Source organism: Cebidichthys violaceus, unplaced genomic scaffold (assembly GCF_023349555.1).
Source record: "Cebidichthys violaceus isolate CVI_PGR_0920_01 unplaced genomic scaffold, fCebVio1.0.p SCAF_5, whole genome shotgun sequence".
NCBI lineage: Eukaryota > Metazoa > Chordata > Actinopteri > Perciformes > Stichaeidae > Cebidichthys > Cebidichthys violaceus.
Genome location: NW_027176705.1, coordinates 12,093,169 through 12,107,964, shown reverse-complemented (window position 1 = coordinate 12,107,964; position 14,796 = coordinate 12,093,169). Strand labels below are relative to the sequence as shown.

Genomic DNA, 14,796 nt, shown 5'->3' with positions numbered 1-14,796 from the left:
ATAATTCGATATTGTCGCTGTACTTCAGATGATATAGAGAGACGAAGTCTTGACGTAGCCTCCGGGCGTCCCAGCAGCATCCAGCTAATTCAATCAAATGTCTTATTACGTTGTTTTGTTTTTTTTCTTTTCATCAACCTTCCTGAAAAAGTGATACGTGTTTCTTGGTATTCAAGGCCTCAGTGGTTTATACAATCTAAGTTGAACAGCATCTAAGACGTCTAAGAGAAAAGTGTTTAAATCAGATGGCAACAATCGAAGGTAAGGGGGGGAAAGTCTGCTCTCACAAAGTGCCACTATGTCTTTTCACTTTATGCATCGATATAAACTTAGGTGGAAACACCAGATATTTAAATGAAAAAGTCGTAATATTGCAAAAGCACGTTCTAGGCTTGCCTGAAGTGAAAAAGTTGCTTTATTGATGAAACAAAATGCAACAAAGTGCAACAAATAATAAATCAATGCGAAGCCTGCATGAAGCATTTGACGTAAACATCCAGTGAAGATGTTGCTCCGCTGAGAGAGATGCAATGAATCTGACATATCAGACAAGCAGTTAGTTATATACTCGGGACATATTCTAGCTTAAATGAGTATCTATTCTTGTTATTTCAGTTTGAACACTTTACCTGATTTGACAAAGTTAAACAAAGATTCATTTGTTAGCATTTAGAAAGCCACAGCTCCCATAAAATATCATCCATGATAACCGCTAATGCTCTTTATTCAACTTTTTGATTCCAACCATAATCTCTGCTGTCTATGACCGTCCTTTGTGTCTCTCTCTGTCTCACTGCGACAGCCACTCAAAGTCTGCAACAAATGGTGATGTGTAACCTGAGCGCCGGTTTGTAGTTTCATGGAAATGTATCTTTGTTAAAATTAGAAATACTCAATAAATATGAAAATAACAATAGGAAATGATGAAAACATTCATCATCCCTGTCTGGACAGCCACATATTGTCAAGCAATGTTGTGCTGCAGGGCTGCATTTTTCATTTACTTAATTTCAATGTTCACAAATGTCAGTGTGACTTTCTTCCTTTTGGAAGTTCCTTTCACTCTGGCTCTTAATATCAAAATGATTTTTTTGTGCTCAGACTAAAATGCCTTGTAAACAGAGTTTATGTATGAGCTAAAACGCCTCTCAGATTTGTCTTTAGACTCTTGATGTATCTTTTCTCACCGCCTGATTAACCACCTCTTAAAACAGCTTATAGCTCAGTGGTCGGCTACATTCTGAGGGACTGGAAGACAAACCGAGAGTAAGATGATGAAAAACATGAAAGAAATGCTCTTCTTTCTTCTTTCCCGGCTTTCCGTTACAGCGGTGTGTATCTGTCTTAATACACACAAACAACCACCTTGTTGCTCAGCTGTCGGGAGTGTACAACCAACCTTAATGTCTACTCCAGCTCCATATATACAATTAAATACACAGAAGCACACACTCACACCCCCCTGACCTGCCATCCCACATGTGTACACACATAAAAGCACCATCCAACACAACACAGCTGCTAATCATAGAACAAAGGGAGGCTCCAGTCAGCAGGCTTTGCCATTGATCGGCTGTAGAAAGCAGCAGGGAGGCACGACAGTCAGCTTTGTTACATCAGGAAGAAGTTATGGCTCAATAGCAGGTACAGGATGGAAGTCAAACACACCAACAAAGGTCTGTTGGTCTGTCTGTGTGCACTGATATCAGACAGTCACTCTGGTGATGGCCTGTCGCAGCACGCCACTGAAAAACTCTTAAAATAACTATATCTATATCATAAAAGGAGGAGGAAGTGGATGTCTGCCACTTCACTGGAAACTAAAACTCTCAATTCAGTCCAGATAAAAGACAAGTCTGAGTCACAAAGCTTCTCTTTTCTGTCGGATTTGACATGAACACAAAGGCTGAGTAACTGTGATCACAGGTGTTGTACAGTTGCAGCACCTGTGTCAGTGTTTTCTTCAATGCAACACCCTCTGCCATCTTCAAATAGCTAGACCTCATGACAGACGTTCGTCTCTGGCCGTCTTCCTCTTCCCTCGTTACTCTGTTGTCTCTGCTCTGGTTTCCCTGCCTCCCTCTGAGCTCAGTTCAACCCTGTTGGCCTTTTCTATTCAACAGTCTGCAGGCAGACCCGCTGGCGGCCGGGTCGGGGCTGTTTGTAAAGAAGTGCAGCATCAAGCATTCTGTCAGACACGTCCCGGGCTGCGGGTCAGACCAACACACAGACACACCATAAACAAGAGCAGGCAGAGGAAAGAAAAGGAGGATTTATGACAGATCTGTGATGTATGCACAAAGAATTTTATCATGCATTCAACATTAAAAAATGTCCCCAAACATGACCCATCTTTCTCTTTCTCTCTATATCCAAAAAATAAATCTACACACATCAACCAGCTTCACTCTTCAAAAGATCAAAATGATGCATAATGGAGGCTGCTTGTGTTTTTTGGGTGTGTGTGCGTGTATGAAGGTGTCTGTGAGTGTGCAGAGATGCAATGTGTGTGCACACATTTGGGCATTGTGGGGTATTTAAAAGATCCCCTCTAGACATGTTTTCAGTACCCTGCATGGAATAATAATTTGTGTCCAGTATGGTTTTTCCACAAAAAAGTTACAATACATTTTGTAAAATCTTTTGCATAATATAAAAAGTATTGTTGATTTTCAAAAGTTAACTACTGGACACAAGTTGTGTCCTACTTCACTGAAAAGTCCCTTCTCAGTGTTTGTGCAGTGGAGGACTCATGTTTCTACATCACACTGGTGTGAGTACTATAAATAAATGCTGGACCACGATTGGCTTCTAAACTAGTTGAGTTGTCCGTACGTACATGTGTTAAACTCATTAAAAGGTGAGCACACAGAGAGCCTCTCTTCAGCAGATGAACATGAAAACAGCCGTCTGGTGTCAGAGACACACGTCATTCTGCACAGTGAAGCTCAAACATCCAAGAGAGGAAACAAGAAACAAAAACACATGTTCGGGTGGAGGAGGACTTTACAAATCACAATTCTCTTGATTGATTGACAACTTGAAGTCCATGCCATAAGACAAACACGCACTGATGACACTTTGAGGTTTTACAACTCTGGAAGTTATCATGGCAACAATCATCTGAGCCGAGCTGCAACAATTCATCAATTAGTCTATCGATGGTTGACATGTGAAAATTCCACATTGTTTTAGTCTTAACATTTAATATTTTGTGTTTGGGACTATTGTTGAGACAAAACAAGATAAATGATGATGTCACCTTGTGCTCAAGCTCAACAACATTAACTATTAAACAAAAAAAACAATCGCAAGATTTATCAATAATGAAAATAAATGTGAGTTGAAGCCAATTTTGTCCTCTGTCTCAAATATCACAAGTTAAACAGCAGAACTGAATTGTTCACACAAAGTAAACTAAGAGCAATATGCCCTTGCACTGATTTGACTGGCAAGCACAATACTCTGCAACACCACCATGCTGCAACGGTTTTTGATGACCCTGCGTATGTTTCCCCCAGAGCCGTCTGCGTCAGGACCCCCGCGGTGTCACTGCAGACTTTCCACAAAGACATACAACCTCAACATTCATATTTTTTTCTTTGCATTTCACCGATGACTGCTTTGCCAACCAGGCGTAGTTTTCCAGGTTTTCAGCGAGGTTGCTTCATTAGGTAATTTGTAGCGAGGAGAGCCAGAAAAAGAAGGGATGGCATGTAACAAAGGGACCTGAATCTTTTAACACGGCACACTCCGAAGAAGCTCAGATCATCCTGTACCCGGTGTTGAACATGGATCATGAAACACCCAAAAAAATATCAGAGCACAAGCAGCAGGAACGAGATGAGGCAGAAAGTCTGGATGCGTCTCCAGCTATAACAGCAAAGCACAGCGAGACAGGGAATTAAGTGAGGTTGACAACTTGAAATATTAGAGCCTCTCTCAAACACTGTGTGTGTGTGTGTGTGTGTGTGTGTGTGTGTGTGTGTGTGTGTGTGTGTGTGTGTGTGTGTTTGTGTGTGTGTGGAAGCAAGGACAAACTGTTCTTTCCACCATTATGGTGCTTACTGGTAGCAGTGGAGTGGGGGCAGGATGCACTGGAGGGTCCTCAGAGTAATGAGTAGCAGCAGGCTGAGTGGCTACTTACTTATTAAGGAAAAGGTGCAGCGGGAAAGTGAATTACAACTGTTGGGCGACACCTCGGCACGGACTGAGCGCTAAAACCACATGACATCATCACACCCTCTTTAACCGCTATTGAGTTCACTGCAGATATGTAAAAAAAAACAAAAAAACACCAAGTCAAAATAATGATGATTGATGGAATCCATCTAATTAGTTGATCAATAGGAAATTTAAGACAGGCCGGTCCGGCCGTGAGTGGTCTGGTCTGAGCGCATGTGTGCTGACTACACCTTCCATTTAATCTAAACTGACAGGATGAGTGAAGCAGCTGAGGAGCCACGGCTTCTATTGACAGCTGGGATTAAAAGGCTGCATCAAAGCAACAAACGGCCCAGCGGAGCTTTGTGTTGAGTCCCAGAATAATAGAATAATGCTTTTATCACAATGTGTACAACTGGACGGTCAAAGCATGAGATACTTTGAAACTTGTGATGCCATCAAAGAATGTCGATTAAATGTCACATCTCAAAATAAAATGTCTTATTTTTCAGAGGAGCGTTTCTCAGAGGAGCGTTTCTACAACCTGCAATTGCTTAAAGGATCAATTCACCTAAATAAAAAATAAAAAATCACTTCTGTAACACGTCTTTTTTGTACTCTACTGGTATTTAGACATGCAGCTAGTTTTTGGTTTCCTTTGTCCAGGTTTAGAGATACTTGAGCTAATACTTGTAACAAACTGATTCAATGATTCACGTTCTTTTGTTTCTTTTCTTAGCTCTCTGCATCAACCCACTGACTCAATGAGTTTTATGAGAACAGTAAATTATTACTGAGCATGAAATAACCTCGAGGAAGGCAAAGGAAAGCAAAGCTCCTCGAGTGACACCAAAGGGACACAAAGTACTTTATCGAAATAGAAATCAATGCGAGTCCAAGCTCAGTGATACACATATTCACAAAATCCTTAAACACTCAAACAAATATTTATTGGCCATTTGTGCACAACATTACATTGTTAGGGGTTTCATTGAACCTGACTCTATGACTCATATCGATCTTTTGTAAAAACCTTCCCAGTCTTTTGACACTGTGGTGAAAATATTGATATTCACTTTGAAGTCAGAGATACAGTTGATTGATTGATTGATGGATTGTAACACAACACGTATCTTGCTTCACTACACAAAAACCTAAAAAATAAATGATCAATAGTGTTTCAGGTTTCCTGACAACAACAACACCTGAATTTACTTTATTCATTCTCAACCAACACTGAAGTATGAGTATATATTTGTGTTCATGCGTGTGCTTGTGTCTAAAGATCTGTTGCCAGGAGACCAGCGAAGCCTAATAAACCAGTTAATTAATGATGATTCGCACTCCCCTGCTGCAGAAGAAGCAGACCCAGCAACTAAACAATCAAATCAAAAAAATGTCACCTCTTTGTCTTTGTGTAAATGTTGCTTTCTATTCCTCACTGAGACCACTCAAGACAAAAGGGTGCAACATGCAAACAAGAACAACCAGATTAGATATGCCCAAATGTACGGTCTTTCCATTTCTCTAGGAGAGGCCTAGTAGCACTAAACTTTATTTTCCTGGCTTTCCAATATCAAGACAGCACAAAACACACATGCTGGGTGAGAAAACCTCTGAAGTTCTGTATTTAGAATCAAGCTTAATGATAGAAACAGGAGTCTAATGCCATGTAGGCACAGCCGTACTTTGAGCCAAATGCTAACGTCAGCAGGCTAACGTGCTCACAATGACAATGTTTAGCAGGTTTACTGTCAAATTCACCATCTTAATATAGCGTGTTAGCATGCTATTCATATTTGCACTAAACAATGTAGAGTTGGTGGGAATGTAATTCGTTTTGCAGGTATTTTCTCAAACACCAAAAATAAACATCGACTGCAAAACAAAAAAATCATAATACTGTTGGGAACAATGAACTGTGTGCCGGCAGATGTTTTAAATATGTATTTAACAGGATGAATGAAAACTTTGACCTAATGGTGGTGCTAAACAAAAAGTCACGTGAACACCAAAGTCAGTAGGATTCATCCTCTGGGGAACATTAGTTTGTGTACACAATGTCATGGTGACCCATTCCATAACTGTTGACAACATTTTGGTCTGTCAAGTGAAGACCTGACAAACTAATACCCTAACCCTCAAGAACAGCTAAAAAAAGAAGCTGTTCTTTACTTCAATGTGGACCTTTGTCTCTTTCAACAAACTCACCAGCAAAAGGCAGAGAGCCTCCCAATATGTCCCCACACACAACACAACACCCCCCGACAAAACACTTTCACAGCCTTCTACTCAAACACAAACACACACTCTGGCAGATTAGTGCAGAATTTGCTGACGATTTGTGCTGGAAATGCGGCAGAGAGATCTGCCTCACAACAAATAGCAAGAATGCAGTCTTAAGCCGCCTTTGTCACGTCATGGTCTGTAGATTTGGGATCTTGGAGTGTTACTTTTAGAAACATTCACCCTTCTTCCACACAACCAGGAGGGAAAACCAGGAGAAGTATCCTCCTCTAGAGAAGAGAGAGAGAGGAAATGTCATGGTGGTACAGAAAGAGATAGGAAGCATCACAATCTAATGTGAATTTGTAAATGATGCCTGCAGTAACTCCTTCTGATGGATTTACATATATTGTCTACAATGTTTTTATTCTCCGTGACAGGAAATGAGAAAGGAGAAGAGAGGCGGTTTGTGTATTGGTGCATGTGTGTTTGGACACTTGGATCACTTCAGAGCTTTAATTCATGGAGATGCGAGGTGAACGGTAATTTGTTCTGCATGTCAGATGCTGATGGCTGCAGAGGCCTTTTGGCTCGCTCGGCCACATCACCTCATTCATTAGCCAAACACGGCAGGGCGGCGTGATTCACGGCCAGCAGGTAAACCAGCAGGTGCTGTTGCCCAAGGAAGCGGAGTGGAGGCCACTGTAGATCGTTCGAGCTCTGCGTCATTTTTTGTCACCAACAATAAAATCTGCTGGAAGTGACTGCAGCTGGCTGCTTGTGTGCCGAGCTAAAGAGTTACAGCAGAGGTGTGGGATGATTACAAGCGCAGGGATGGGTGCGAGAAAGAGCAATATATTTGTTGGATTAGTCTCTGTTGGTCAGGCAAGTGTGTGTGTGTGTGTGTGTATATGTGTGTATATATATATATATATATATATATATATATATATATATATATATATATATATATATATATATATATATATATATATATATATATATATATATGGGGCTCTACAGTGATTGCACTGTGTAGGAAGTAAAGATTACGCCTTCTCTCGCTGTGAGCATGATGAAATCCAACGATGCCAGTCATCACACAGAGCTCCTTAATGACGTCCCACCGTGACCACACACACACACACACACACACACACACACACACACCTAGATAAGAAATTTTTGCTGTCACTTTCCTCATTAGCTCAGTTCACCAACATTGCAGGAAGCTCAACATAAAAGATTCAAGGTTCAACGCTAAACTACATTTAAGGCTGAAAGAGTCACGTTGTCGAGAAGCTGGTTTACTCCTCGTGACAGGGACACTTGTCTGCAGGATATCAGAGGTTCAAATAAACAACTTGAACATGATACACTGCACTAAAGCGTTGTAACAGATATTCAGGTTAACCACCTTCTTTCACGCTACACTCACACACATGGAGCCAGAGAGAAAGAACACTTTCCTTCTCTAAAATTAGGACTAGATTAGCTCTACAGAGTCTTCAAGCTACACAAGGCAAGCTTTTGTGTACACTCGTCTTATTAGACTGAATTACAGAGCTGAGATGCAAAAAGCATCCCAGAACACCTAATTGAGATGTTGTCGATTTGTTTCATTTACCATAAACAAGGACTCAAAAAATCAAATCAGCTCCTAAAAGCTAACAGCTGCTGTATTTTCTTTTAGCATAAAAGACCAGATGTAATGAGGCATTTTACATTGGAAGATTTTAAAACTTATTTAATTTCCACAGGTCAGAGCTCTCGGCTTAACTACAAAGAGCGACTTCCACAGTCTGATTGCTTGTGGGCACATCACCAGGGTTTGGTGCACAAACATAACAGAAGGTATAAGATGCAGCACCACAGACTGACAGACCTCAGATCAGCCCGAGGCACTGATGATGAATGTGCATTGACCTCTGACCCCTGTGGTTACCAACCATTCCCCTGTAACTATACACTCCCACACATACGGGCACTAACACATGTCCTCTCTTTCTTTTCTCTCTCGCTCATATCATACAAGAACACCCATTGAGACTTTATATTTCCATCACTGCTAGATGCGCGCGCGCGCGCACGCACACACACACACACACACACACACACACACACACACACACACACACACACACACACACACACACACACACACACACACACACACACACAAGAGATGGCCCTTGTGCCACAAACCTCCCCTCACCCCTGCACTCTGCCCCGCTGCTTCTATAATTAATGGAGAAGCCATGCTCTGGGTCTCTGGCAGGAAATCAGGGATGTGTGCATTCATAAATATTTACGGAAATCACCATGAAAATTTCACATGAAGAAGAAAAACACATCTCTAACACAACACATCCCACAGCACAAAGAGGAAGGAGCAGTATTGTACAGTATTTAAAATATCCTCCTCCTTAAATGTATCTGTCTGTCTCTGTGTGTGTGTGTGTGTGTGTGTGTGTGTGTGTGTGTGTGTGTGTGTGTTATCACTGATTACCACATGGCTCTGCATCCTCACTACTAATTACCAAAGATTGGCTCCAGAATTCATTCAAACACCTAATTTCTTCCTTCTCATGCAGTGGCACACCAATTAGTTCAGCTCTCTACCTGAGATTAAAGAACTCCATGTCTTTGAAATCCAAAAACTACCATCAAGTTATATTTCTACTAAAGCCTACTCAGTCAGTGACCATATCAACATTTTATAAAACTGTAGACAATACGCCATGAGATCAATGTAGTGACAGGTGGCAAAATGCCTATTTTCCCCAATACATGGATGCCAATAATTACAAAAGTAGGCTAAAAAAAATTCCCATCCTATTACCATAGTGTCTCAATAATAGCATGCTCTTGATATTAGGACACTACACCATGTCTATTCTTCTTCGGGAGGTGGAAAACTTGCATCATGCTTGACATCAAATACAACCAGCATCGTGTAATTGTCGTACTCACAGAGAAACCTGCCCAGAAGGGACACGAGTGCCGGACTCTGGGGGATGTGGTGAGAGCCAGAGCCGCGAAGCTGACGGCCAGGATGAGGCTCCCGAGGACCATCTGAGAGACTCCCAGAGCCAGCATGATCCTGGTCCGGGTCCGGTACTCCCTAAGCCGGGACAGGCTGCGGGACAGCGACGCGGGGCTCAGGGACCCCGGGCCCCCAATGCCGCTGTTGACGCCGCGGTGCAGCGCGTTCACCGGCATTGTCACTGAAGGGTACGACAAAACACAGCAGCCGATAAAGGACAATAAGATCCACAGACAGCAGAGTCGTTGTGTGTCCGCCCGCGGTGCGCTGGTAAACGGTCTAACTCGAGGTCAGTGTCCGGTGTGGATGATCTCCATCAAATTAAGACGCCTCGGAGTCGCTCCAATTAGAGATGCGCTGCGACGGATGGGAGGAGAAAGGTGAGGAAAGAGCGGACTGGACGAGGCACCAGATGTTCAGCAAAACACGCACAAAAACTGTTTAGATTTTCAAGTCGCAATACAGAAAATAGACCTCTGGAGTTTCTCGGCGACTGCTCCGGCAAAGAGCCCATTCCTCAAAAAGTCCACACGCAAGAAAAGGCGAAAACAAAACAAAAACCGCATCATCCCGCTGTCAGCCAGCCTTGCACCATTGTCATGCTGTCATGCTCTTCTCCGCAGGCTCTCCAACTACTCGAAAGCGAGAGACGGAACGTGGCTAAGACGCGTGTAGAAAAAAGGTGTCCTCCTTGAAGATTAAAGAGAGAAAAATGTTGGTATCACACAGAATCTGTCTGGGAGGGAGGGGGGGAGTCTAAAAATCCGCAGTTGGGAGCGAGCAGCGTTTCCCCTGTGTGTGTGGTACACCAGCAGTGATTTTCACAGACGACAGCAAATCTAACAGCCAGGACAGGAGATGCACACTGCGTATTGGAGATGTGCCACTCTGCGCGTCTTCATGGCGGCGAGCAGCTCGGAGTCTGTTTTACTACGATAGTGGAGGAGGGGTGGTGGGCTCGCTACTATCAGGCAACATCAGAAAACCTGCGCGTGATTTGTTACTCGCTGCTGGTGGTGATGTAAGTGCTGGATGAAAAGCGTGGATCATCACGAGCATGTTAGCTTACCAAGAAACGAGGTTCTTTTTTTTAGGAAAGAGCGCACGTTTTGGATGCGTTTTGTGTTGAAGTGAAATTAGAGCGTCAGTCTTACAGCTTCTTCATGTGTTCAGTTTTAAGTTGAGGTGGGTTTATCTTTGTATGAAACCAAGTGACTGTATTAACATCAGCTCCAGCCGCATTGTCATTGAACACTCTGTATCGTGTGCCCTTCATCGTGCAGGCCGGAACGGTGCAGGCAGGTGGAAAATGCGACACACCTGGAGAGGGTTTTTTCCCCAAAGAGCTCCTTGAAATCAGGTTGGCTGCACATCATTAGACTCATTAGAACATGTGCTGGCAGGTTGGTGGAACCCAGTGGTTTCTGGCTGGTCAGCAGTGCTGGAAAGTAACTAAGTACAATTTTTAAGCTGCTTGTACTTTGCTTGAGTATATCCCATTGTATTACTTTATTACCCATACTTTGTATTTTCAGATTTTTAATACAAAATCTAAATCTAATAAAGCGTTATGTATTATTATAGATTAAGCTACCTGGCAGTACATAAGAAAGTAGCACCACCTTTACCAGATGCAACCTTAGCAATGCTTAAATACCTGCATTAATATAATAACCCAGTGCAATAACATCTTATTCAGAGCCATTCTGCTTAATGAACAGGCCCACTTTTACTTTTGGTACTTCAATATATGTTGATATATGTTGAAGATACTACTTATGTACTTTTACTTAAGTAAGACTTTGAATGCAAATATATATTTTTACTTGTAACAAAGTATGCTAGTGCTTCTTCCATCACTGGTTATGATCCATTAAAGGGAATCAAAGTCTATTTGTGGACATGTGTTGTGAGCAGTTTAATTTAAAGGGAACTTAGAGGCTGTATTTCACAAGGGGAATAAGAGAACAGAGTAAAAAACATGTGCAACAGCTTTTCCTCTTTGGAGTCCCGACCCACTAATTGTGCAAATGTTTCATCATAACCATTATATTCTACCACCTGGGCTGAAACTGGGGAGTTTTCTAAACACATCTTATTAAAACGCACATTTTAAAGGAATACTATAGGCTACTTATCACAGCTAGGGCATAGGGACTAAAACTAAGTGAAATATTGAAATGCATTAAAATCACAGCTTAAGGACTTTTGCATTTCTGACCTTGTGCAGCACACATACAGAGCTCAACTGCACCATCTAGCTGTGAGACCTGAGCCATGGTGCCGTAATATCCGTTAATGGAGAGATGTACAGTCACGTAGCACCCATAGAGCTGACATAAACAGTTCATTAACTGATAAGTTAGCAACAGTCATTTTTCAAACAAAAACGCCCCAATATTCACCAACTGAAGCTCCAGAAAGATGAGGATTTCACATTTTTCTTTGTCTTGTGTGATAGTAAACTGAATATCTTTGAGTTTTGCACAGTTGGTCGGACGAAACTTTCCAATTTGAATATATATATATATATGTATGTATGAATGATAACAGAAAGAACAGAGAGGTGGTGATCATCAGAGGCAAAAGGAAAGAAAACAGCAGTCACAATCATTTAAAAAATAAACTCACGCACACAAAGTCTCTTTACTTTAAAAATGATTTTATTTATTAATACAGTGGTATACTTAAAATTGTGTTGCAGAGGAGGAAAAAAAAAAAGTCAGCCACAAGTGAAGAGCTAATATCCAATTAAAGCCGTGTTATATCTAAAAATAAAATGGTACTGGTGTGCCATACATCATATATTGTCTATTAGTACAAAAATACATTTAAGGGCACACAATACAGCATCCAGTATCACAAATCAGTGAGGGGGACACTTTGAGAGCACACCCTTTTTAAAAGAACATGTTTTAAATGCATTTTAGCCCAAGCACTTTCCTGATCCTCAGAGAGCCATAAAAAGAGCTTTTTGTGTGTGACCATAACGTAGTGTGAATATATCGGTAGAAAAGATGTGATGTATTGTTGTTGGGTTACAAGTTCCAAGGCTCGAGGTTATATCCAGAATACAAAGATAACCACGTTCACTGTCTTCCACTTTTTAAAACATGTTTTCTCTAAGTTTTATACAAAAAAGAAAGACATACAAAAAGGTCATTTACAAACAAAAGAAAAAAGGCAATATGCTAGCTTTATTTACAGCCACTTCTTTTCCATTTTTTTCTGTTTTGAGTTATGCATAGCAGATAAAAGAAGAGCATACCTTTGTTATCCTTTATAAATTGTTATTATGTGCTAAACCCAAGTTCATTTATACAGAGGGTTCACCAAAGAATGGCAAAACAAATGACATTTACCATAATTTATCATAACTTATTGTTTTTTCTTAATGAAAAGTGAATAATCTGCAGATAAGGCATCACTGCTTATTTGTGTGTGAGTGCAAGAGTGCACAGAGAGAAGACAAGATAGAGAGAGAGCGAGAGACAGACGCAAGGAAGGAACTGAGGAGGCTACTGGACCTGAGTTAAGAACATGCATAGATCTCCCTCAGGCTGGAAGGAGAGACGTGTTACTCTGGAAGAAATGAAGCTACAAGATATCACTGCAGGAAAAGGAAGAAGACAGGTAGAACGTCTCTAAAAAGTGTGCTGCTTGGGTTCATGTCCAGCTCATGTTTTGTCCAACTTCTTCAACCGACGCTCGTCACCGTCTCTGGTTCAATTTAACCTCACTTCTGTCTCAAACCTTCATTACAATTTCCTCAATGTGGAAAAAACCGTGGAGATACACGTTTGTATTCAGTCACCTGAACTGAAAAATAACAAGATGTTGACTTGTAATTGACTTCACGAGTACATTTTTTTTTAGTAAATCTTCTCTATACTACTATATATACTGTATGCATATATAGCATAAATATACCAACACAGATTTTTGACGCATTTATGCTGCCTCAAAAGCCTCATCTATATTCATGTAATAATTACATTAAACATCGCCTTATATATAGTGTCAATCCTCAGTGGCATGGTGCATGCATCCATGGTTTCATTTCACATCAAAACTTCAAAATGGGGAAAGAGTTTAAAGAACAGCTTGTAACCATCATCAGTGTCTTCGCCTTCATCCAAGGGTGCAGTAAACAGCACTGACTGGATCTTCTTCATACTCCATTATATAGTGTGTGTGTGTGTGTGTGTGTGTGTGTGTTTGGAGTGCATCTGTCAGTGTGTCTGTGTGTGTGTGTGTGTTCATGTGTGTCTATCCTCTTCAGTGTACGCCCCATGGTTCCACATTCAGTAACATCACACCTGCTGCTCCGTCCTTAAAAGTGGTCAATGAGCACAGAAACACAGTTGGCTCCCACCAGGTAGTTGGGGTCTCCGGGGAGAGACTTGTTCTGCCAGCTTTTTGGGTCACCTGCGGACAGACAGACGGCGGCACAGTGAGCGATAACAGCTGCTTGTTTGTGCTAATTTCAAGCTGCAATGCATTTCATAAGCACTATACACTCGCAAAGTCCTCTTCACACCACAACAATCTAATACAAACTCATTTTAAAACAGCACTCACTGCAGAGTTTGATTGTACTCATTGTCTGTAAGCTATGTTATGTAATATCACAGGATTTTGTGGCCTATAAAAGCAATTTATTATTTTTATTGAATGTCCCCAGCCTCAGTCACTGTAGGGCCTGAGTGTAATTGCAATTATAAACATTCAGGTCTGTGCCAAGAGGAAAGGTCCAGTGATCAATCAGAGTAAGCACAGCCAGAGGTCCACTGATACAGTACAGACCCTCTATAAATACAGCCGCCTCCTCCATCTGTAAAGTGTCAAGCTTGTGCTCAAATGTGGGAGACATGTCAGAGATAAATGTGAGCCAACGACCATCTCCCGGCAGAGGGAGAAAGCCACTCACTTTATAGTAAGTTGTAAAGATGTTAGACGTTGTGTCACTCTGTCTTCTTGGCAGTGTGTGAGGTTTAATAGCAGACTCATATTATTGGGCTCTCAACTGTTTCCTTCTTTCCTTTTTTGGCTGGTTGTTGATCACAGGGTTGGTGGTTTGATCCCCAGCTAAATAATACTATAATACGGTACTGGTTTGTACTACCACAGCTAGGTTTCCTTTTTGGATCAACTGTAAAACAACTAAACTTGGACAGGAACCTCCTCATCTGGGCCGGCCGCTGGTGGAGGATTTGCTTGAGATATTCTGGATGCTGGCTCAAGGTAGACCAAAACAACAACCCACTGCAGCCACATTCTTCCCATGTCATTAATTAATTAATTAATTAATTAATTAATTAATTCTCTCTCTCTCTCTCTCTCTCTCAGTTAGAATGAGC

At 41.5% G+C, this 14,796-nt stretch overlaps 2 protein-coding genes across 15 annotated transcripts in view; both read right to left on the bottom strand.

Moving 5' to 3' along the window:
- fam189a1 (family with sequence similarity 189 member A1) overlaps nt 1–10,446 on the bottom strand; it is an 85,701-nt gene extending 75,255 nt beyond the window's left edge. For both annotated transcript variants that reach the window (XM_068731148.1, XM_068731149.1), the window contains exon 1: nt 9,364–10,446. In XM_068731148.1, the coding sequence (XP_068587249.1) occupies nt 9,364–9,612 (249 nt within the window). In that variant the 5' untranslated portion in view covers nt 9,613–10,446. The remainder of the gene's footprint in view (nt 1–9,363) is intronic.
- A 1,635-nt stretch (nt 10,447–12,081) lies between these two features.
- tjp1a (tight junction protein 1a) overlaps nt 12,082–14,796 on the bottom strand; it is an 88,396-nt gene continuing 85,681 nt past the window's right edge. For all 13 annotated transcript variants that reach the window (XM_068730796.1, XM_068730801.1, XM_068730802.1 and 10 more), the window contains one exon: nt 12,082–13,864. In XM_068730796.1, the coding sequence (XP_068586897.1) occupies nt 13,770–13,864 (95 nt within the window). In that variant the 3' untranslated portion in view covers nt 12,082–13,769. The remainder of the gene's footprint in view (nt 13,865–14,796) is intronic.